At 38.7% G+C, this 8,575-nt stretch overlaps 1 protein-coding gene across 1 annotated transcript in view; it reads left to right on the top strand.

Moving 5' to 3' along the window:
• Positions 1–5,471: 5,471 nt before the first annotated feature.
• The window catches only part of ZNF177 (zinc finger protein 177), a 28,860-nt gene continuing 25,756 nt past the window's right edge, over positions 5,472–8,575 (top strand). The window contains exons 1-4 of the mRNA XM_012641234.1: positions 5,472–5,705; positions 6,493–6,578; positions 7,189–7,315; positions 8,367–8,449. Of these exons, the coding sequence (XP_012496688.1) occupies positions 5,678–5,705; positions 6,493–6,578; positions 7,189–7,315; positions 8,367–8,449 (324 nt within the window). The 5' untranslated portion in view covers positions 5,472–5,677. The remainder of the gene's footprint in view (positions 5,706–6,492; positions 6,579–7,188; positions 7,316–8,366; positions 8,450–8,575) is intronic.

The following is an 8,575-nucleotide window of genomic DNA, read 5'->3' on the forward strand; positions in this document are numbered from 1 at the left end:
TAGTAGCCTATAATTGGGTTATAGTTATGAAATAAAGAAGTGAAATGACTGTATAGGTATGTAGGAGATAGAATTAAAAGAATTTAGTTGTTCCTTTTTTATTTACTGGGATATATATAGCATTTAATAAGTCCTAAGTACTGTGCTAAGGATTGGGTATGGCATTATCTTAGTCCACTTGTGCTGCTACCATAAAATACCTGAGACTGAGTATTTCGTAAATAATAGAAATTTATTTCTTACAGTTCTGGAGGCAGGTAAATTCAAGATCAAGGCACCAGCAGGTTCAGTGTCTGGTGAAGGCTCAGTCTCTGCTTCCAAGATGATGTCTTGAACACTGTCTTCTCACATGGTGAAAGGGATGGAAGACAAATGGGGGCCTAGGAGTTCCCTTCAGCCCTTTTATGAGAGCACTAATCCATTCATGAGGACTGAGCCCTCATAACTCAATCACCTCTCAAAGGCCTTGGTTGCATTGGGGATTAAGTTTCAACATGAATTTTGGAAGGGACACAAATATTCAAACCATAGCAGGAACAGTGAAAATATTAGACCTGGGCTTACACTCCTAGAGTTTATAATCTAGTAGGAGGAGATGTAAAAACATCTCACCAAATTTATAATTTCAATTTGATGATGAATCTGGAAAAGGGGGGTAATATTGGGAGAAAATATCCAAAACATTTTTTTTTAATGGTAGTGAGGGGAACAACAACAAACAACCTACAGAGGTTATGCTGAGGACATAACATTTAAACTGAGACCAAAAATGCAAGGCATAGGAGTTAGACGGGCTAGAGATTGGGGGAGGGGTGGTATGGTATGAGAAGTGTTCTGCATAGAGACAGTGTCATGGATCTTTTGATTAATTGGTTATTTATATTTCTGGTATGAGAGGGAAGGAGAGTACATCAAAGATTAATTGCAGGTTTGACACTACCATCCATTTACTGACAGAAAATGCAGAGTGAGGAAATAAATCTTTATTATAGAACTGATAGGAAAAAATGACTGATTTCAGTAAAGTGATATAAGTCAAGTCAAGGTAAATTTTTAAGAACCCAAAAACTGTATAGTGCTTTAATTTCTTGGATAGAAAATTAAGGAATTGGACTCAGAGGCTTAGCATTGAAAAAAATAAGTATTTCATGTGTCAAATCAATCTTACCAAGGTGTATTTGTTCTTATACAGAACAGCTAAATTGTGGGTGGTCCCTAGCTTGGGCCAAACATCCAAGATACTGCTTGCCAGTTGAGACATCCATTGAGCCTGCTAAGCCTGAATTCCTGTTCTCAACCTTTCCCCAGTGGCTTGTCCTATACTTAATGATATACATTTGGTCCCTGGTAGGGCGAGAGAAAACACTATCCATGGAGATCAGGCAGTCTTAAAGCATTCTTCTCGGTCTTATGAATTTGCATTAAGCATTCCTGTGAAAGTCACAGGCTCAGAGCAAAGGAATTGTTTTCAGTTGGCTGCATTCTAATTAAGGAGACTTCAAGAACCTGGTCCTGACCAAATGGTGAAAGCAGGAGAGAAATTAAACAGTCCAGAGAATGAGGGTGATTGTGTTTGGTTTCAGGCAGGTTAAGGAAAAAGTTGTCTTGTTTAGGTCCTGATTTTGCCCTTTGAGGAGTCAACATAAAGCTGAAGGGGCTGGCAAACTTTGAGGTATTTCCTCAGCCCTTGCTGCAAGGATGAGGGGTCCTTTCTCCATAGAGATGTGATTTTAAAAAGTCACATCCCTGGGACTAACTGCCTTCCACATAGAATGCCAACCAATAAATGTAGGAGTGAGGAAATTAAAACATCACCATTTAGTAATCATATAATAATTCAGTGAGGAAACTTCATTGAATGGATATTTTTTCTCCTCAAATAGGTAACTTGACCCCCACCTTCACATCCATCACAAAAGTTTATTTTAAGTGGATTCTAGACATCAAAGTGAAAGCAAACTAAACTTCAAGAAAATAACATAGAATGTCTTCATGGCCTTAGGAGCTGGGAAGTACTTCCTTAAATAAGATATAAATATGACTGAGTATAAAGGAAAGATATATAAACTGGACATTAAAATTGAAAATATTTGTTCATCAGAATATACCCATAAGAAAGCCTTAGAATGAGAAGAGAGAATTCCTACACATGGAACTGACAAAAGACTTGTATCCAGAATACATTAAGAACTCTTATAAATTAATTCCAAAAGTTCAAACAGTCCAATAGAAAAATAATGAGGTTTGAATAGGCTCTTAACAAAACTGTACCAGTGGATAATAAACATGAAAAATAAAGTTTTTTATCCTCATTAATAATCAGGAAAATATAAATTAAATCTGCTGCATATACATCAGAATGGCTAAATGCCAAAAAAATGACAATATCAATAGTGTTAAAAATAAGATACAGAAGCTGGAATTTGCATACACTGCTGGTGGAAGGTGTAAAGTAGAAATGTGTTTTGAAAGGCAGTTTGGCATTATCTACTAAATTTGAACATAGGAATATGCTCTTAAATACAACCATATCACAGCATTATTTGATATAGCCCCAGATTAAGCAACTCAAATGTCCATCAATACAAGAATGCATAAATAAATTGTGATATATGGATTGAGTATCCCTTATCTGAAATACTTGGGACAAGAAGTGTTTCAGATTTTGGATTTTTTCACATTTTGGAATATTCGCATTATACTTACCAGTTGAGCATCCCAAATCCAAAGTGCTCCAGTGAGCATTTCCTTTGAGCATCCTGTCATTGCTCAAAAAGTTTCAGATTTTGGAGTATTTTGGATCTCAGATTTTCAGATTAGGGATCCTCAACCTGTGTTTATATTATGGAGTAGTTTTTAGTAAAAGGAAAAGAACTTATTACACATACATGCAACAATGTGAATGAATCTCATACAATGTCGAGTGAAAGAAGCTAGACACAAACTAATACATACCATATGATTTCATTTACATAAAGTTCAAAACATACAAAATTATGCTGTCAGAATAGTGCTTCCCATTTGGGGAAAACAAAGGAGTAATGATTTAGATGTGGCATGATGAGTGTGTCAGGCTGTAGAAATTCATGATAATGTGCTATACATTTGTTCTGCCTTTTTTTGAGTATATACATATTTTTAATAGACAAGAGTCTCACTCTCTTGCCCAGGTTGGTCATGAACTCCTGGGCTCACATGGTTCTCTCACCTCAGCCTGCCAAGTAGCTGGGACTACAAATGCAAATCACTGCGCCTAGCTTTGAATACATATTTCAATAAAATTTTTAAAAAGGAATTCAGGTATAATTGCCAAAGGTTTAAAAGAGATTATCAAAATGAATATAAAGAAAGGATAAATAAGAAAGTAATAAAAAAGCAAAATTTAATGGAAAAAAGTAAAACTGTTCAGTAAACCCAAGAAGTGGGTTTTTAAGAAATATAAAATAGACAAATTTTGGGTAATGTCTGATTCGGCACTCCACCCATACATTTTGTACCCTCTGCTAGGACCTAGGGGTGTTAAAACCTTTACACAAAATAAATTTAACAGTTTATTTAAGCATGACAGGATTCATGAGTGAGTCAGCACTCAGAACCTCAGAAGAGGCTTGGGGAGTTCAACTTTAGCAGTATGCCCAGCTGGGTTTCATAGGCTGAATGTGGAAGCAAAGTAAAGAAATCATTTAATTGGCTGCAGCTAGGCATTTGCCTTATTTGGGTGTAAGCCAGTGGAAAGTCCCTAGACAGCTAGGTTGGCTGTTTGTGATTAGCTCAAGCTTGGTTTAGTGTACGTTTTGTTTTTTCAAATTTAATCAGATTCAAGCAATTCTTCCAAGTTTTGGTTTACTTGTGTAAGGGGTCCAGGCACAGAAACAACCCCAGGCTAATGGCTTCTTGCTTATTTTGCTTTAACAGGGGAGAGAGTCAGATCTGTGTGTAGGGGAACACTCTGGTGTTTCTCTATTGAAGTAGACGGGCACTTGAGTTGTATTCTGTGCTTATTTTGTGAACCATGGGAAATAATGCTTTGGATCAAAAGTTGAATATCACTGTTTTAGGCAAGCCAGGTGTCAGTTTTCAAGTGTCTTCTGAAATGGTTATTTTCCTATTGTCATTATCTTGCCCAGAACCAGTTCTGAGTCTATAAACACAAATTTGTGGTGGGGAGGGGCGGGAAGTAGGGGATGATATTCCTTATTCATTCATCTACTTGACTTTTCTCCATAGCACTTATCATTAGCTGATATAGTACATCTTTATGTGTTTTGTCTGCTTAGCCTTTTGGAATGTGAGATACCTAAGGTGTAGGACATTTTTTTGTATAGTTGACTGCTCTCTCCTTAGTGTCTGGTATATTACTTGGCAAAAAGAAGGCCCTTCATAAATCTTTGCAGAATGAATGAAGGCATAAGCCAGAGGTAAGGACTTGAAGGGAGGCAACCCAGCCTATGTGGCTTTGCCAGCTGGAGGAGCTCAAAGATGTGTGAATTCAGTAAACCATTTGTGTTGAGGGTCCTCAAGACCATCCTTGTGCTCAGTGATTTACAAGAAGCCCTCACAGGACTCAGAAGCTATTAGATCATGATTATAGTTTATTAAAACAAAGGATACACATTGAATCAGCACAGGGAAAAGATGCATGGGTTGAAGTTGGAAGAAATCAAGCTTCCAGGTGTCCTCTCCCAGTGTAGTCACATGGACAGCACCTAATTCTTCTAGTGACAGTGTGTAACATCCATGAGAAGTGTTGCCAACCAGGGAAGCTCACCTGAACTTTAGTGTCCAGGGTTTTTATTGAGGGTTAGTCATGTAGGCATTCAGTGCCTCTGTGACTCACTTCATCCTCTCAGACCTAGCCTTCCAAAGTTCAACCTCATTCATTGTTGCCCAGTGCCTCAGTTGTACAAAAACAGGTTTTCCACATAAATCATACCATTAGCACAAACTGGCAATACTAGTAGTGTGGTTCAAGACGTGACGCATACTATTTCAGGTCTTGAACCTGAAGCACTTATTGGACAAGATATTCCATGGGCTCAGAGGTCATCTCCCGAACTGAACCAGGGTCAGTCCTGAAGACAAACCTTTCTCAGGAAAGTGTAGGTTTAGGGCAACCTAGGCCTATTGGGTTATCCTTTCTGCGCATCATTTCATGACCGTCTTCTGGTCATGTTGGAGAATAACAACGACCTTAGGATTTTAGGCTTTGAGTCAAAGTAACCTGCATTCAAATTCTAGCTCACTACTTCCTAATTGGTGCTGTTAGATCAATTACTATTATTGTCTGAGCTTAGGTGTCCTCAACTATTGAATGACAGTAATAAAAATTGCTTTGATAAATCATATGAACTTATCCTACCACTGTTTCTGGCACATAATGGATACTCAGTAAATGGCAGTTGCTATTTATGTATTTATATCCATGTGGCATTGTGTTCTATAGTTTCCGACGGCATTCCCAGGAATAACTTCATCTTCTGCGGAGAGATGACTAATGAACGATGCTTTGTGAGAGATGAATAATGCCTACTGCTTAAAGATTGACAAGATGAGGCAAGAGTCTCATTACTGCTTAATCAAGAGGAATTGAGGTTGACCTATCCATAAATTCAGACCCTGTCTTGAAGAGACTTTGGGAACAAGATGATCAGGCAAATTTTACCATCAGACTCACAGGATGCCAGCCATTGATCTTTCCCTTGGTGGTAAGTCCTTTGTGATGCTCCCTTGAGACCCTACTTTAGCTTGTGAACAACTTGTCTTATGATCAGGTCTAGGATCTAAGTAGCCCTGCTTCTGAGTTACCAGGGGTGGGGGTAGGTGGTATGCTAACATAGATATGAATATTCTGTTGTCTAAATCCTGGAATTTGGGAAGGAGAGGTAAGCATGCCTGCTTCTGTGGAGGAGGTTCTACTTAAATCACATGAGTTTTGTCATTTTTGGCCAAAAATAAAAAAGTCTGGCTGAGCATGGTGGCTCACACCTGTAATCCGAGTGCTCTGGGAGGCCAAGGTGGGAGGATTGCTTGAGGCCAGGAGTTCAAGACCAGCCTGAGCAAGAGCAAGACCCCCATCTCTACAAAAAAATAGAAAAATTAGCCATGGTGGTGTGCGCCTGTAATCCCAGCTACTCGGGAGGCTGAGGCAGGAGAATTGCTTGAGTCCAGGAGTTTGAGGTTGCAATGAGCTGTGACACCACCACTGTATTGTAGCCTAGATATCAGAGCAAGACTCTGTCTCAAAAAAAAAAAAAAAGCCATAACCCTTCATTTCTTTGTCTATAAAATGAGATTATTATAATCTTTGTCCTGGTTATCAAAGCCTAAAGCACCTTTTCTGGCATCAGGTGGGACAGGCTGCTCGGGCATTTTGGCAAGTGTGTGTGTGTGTGTGTGTGTGTGTGTATTTTCACTTAGAATTAGTGTAAAGTGGTTTCCAGGCTTAAAATGTGGGCAGCCTGGGTTCTCAGGGTTTTTTCCCTTCTTCTTAAGATCATTCTCCAGACATTTTCTGTCTTCATGGGGCCAGATCTGAAGAGGAAAGGATGGTGGCTGGGTGGTCAACAAATTATTCTCAGGTAAGTAGGAAATTGATTTTTGTATAGAAGCATCTGTTTCTTCCTACCAAGTAGATGTGTTTCCTTCTAGTGGAACAGAGCTCCTTCAAGCAAATAGGGCCTGCTTAGGGAGTAAGTCTCTAGTCAGATTTCTTCAGGTGACAGGGCCTGTCATGTGGTTAAGAAGATTACATAGGGATACTATTATCCTGTTATTTACTAATTCAGTCTGACTCTCACCCATGCTAGCTGTGTGCTTTCATTTTGCTATGATAGACAGTAAGGGAGAGAGTGAGCATCTACATAGAGAATTTGTGTTGCTGGAGCATTCGTTTCAGTATCTGTAATGTGCTCAGGACTAATACTAAAATCTGTCAATAGAGAAAAATAAGGCCAGAAGAGGTCCCAGTCCAGTTGCGGTGAGGTGCATTTGTGGTAAGTTACATTCAGTTGGTGCTCGTAAAGCCGTGTGACTAGATAAGATCACCAGTGAGTATGTAGAGATAAGAGGACTGAGGACTGTCGAGTGCTGGAGACCACAGAACCCTGTCAAGACGTCAGCTCCCTCCTTCTCCAGTGAACATGATGGAGAAGGTACTTGTCTGATGCCAGCATGTGTGTGATGGTTCAGGACTCAGTGACCTTCGAGGATGTGGCTGTGGACTTCACCCAGGAGGAGTGGACTTTGCTGGATCCAACTCAGAGGAACTTATACAGAGATGTGATGCTGGAGAACTACAGGAATCTAGTTGCAGTAGGTAAGGCTGGTACCATTCCTTCATTTAGTCTTTTTCTGGAACAAATATTTCTTAAGTAACTGTATTTTCCTCATGAAAATGAAGATCTGTTCATTGTACTGGCTATGTTTTCTCTATGAAGAAAAGACTTAGGGCATCTTAAATGTGTATACAAGCTTAAGCCTATGTTTCAGGGGAAGGATAGCCTGTCTTTTTGGTACACAATGACAGAGAGAGTCTTTGCAGTTTAGGTTCATTTGAAGGTTTACTGGTTCATGAGTTTTGGCCTGAACATTTTGTTGTTTCTCCAAGTTATACCTGACAGTGTTCAGAATGTCTGAAAAGCAGAATCTTGGCCCCTGATTTATGGAGATACTTGTCATCCCTTGCACATTCTTCTTACATCATTCATCTTTCCCTGAGAGCAGGGCACCAGCTATGGAGACCTGGTCTGATTTTTCAGGTGGAACAAGGACAAGAGCTAAGGACAATGGAGAAAGTTCTCCAAGGTGAGGGAAAAGACAGATGTGATTCTTTATGAGAAATAAGCCTAATCAGTGAGAGGTGCAGTCCATTTGGAAATGTTAAGTAAGAAGCTTTTGAAGATGCACTTTTTTTCTGAGAATATTGAGGCCATTTGGTTTCTGAGGTTCCTTGGGTAACTTAGACTTCTCTTTTTTTTTCACTTTCATCCATCTTTGAAACTTTCTTTTGGCCTGACAGTAAGATCTCTCCCATTTCTTCTTTAAATTCATCATTCGCATTTAGCTCTTTATCCATTTCCTTTCAACTTTGTTTCCCTGGCTATGCCTGTTTTTTGTTCACTATCAGTCTCAACATTTAGAGAATCATTACTTGGTAAATCACTTACCAGTTTGACTCAGCACCTTACTGTTGCCAATCTCTTATTACAGCCAAGTTTTTCAATCTGTTTCCCTTTTTTTCTTGTTTTTTTTAAAAACTATATTTCAAGGCAGTGTTTGAAAATATATATGCATTGGTCTTGCATTAATATCTTTCTTTTATATTTTATTTCTTCAAGAAATTAAATTTTGTTTTCATCTTATTTCAGATTGGGAGATTTGTATTAATACCAAATGCTCAGCACCTCAGCAGAATTTTTTGCAGGGGAAAACATCCAATGTGGTGGAAATGGTAAGATTCACAAGATATAATTTCTTGCCTTCCACATTACAAGAAAATTAAAAATTCCATAAAATAGAAAATCTGCACAATAACCATAAGAAATAATTGAAACTAGTCTTATTCACCTGAAAAAAA

Source organism: Propithecus coquereli, unplaced genomic scaffold, assembly GCF_000956105.1.
Source record: "Propithecus coquereli isolate 6110/MARCELLA unplaced genomic scaffold, Pcoq_1.0 Scaffold164, whole genome shotgun sequence".
Taxonomy (NCBI): Eukaryota; Metazoa; Chordata; class Mammalia; order Primates; family Indriidae; genus Propithecus; species Propithecus coquereli.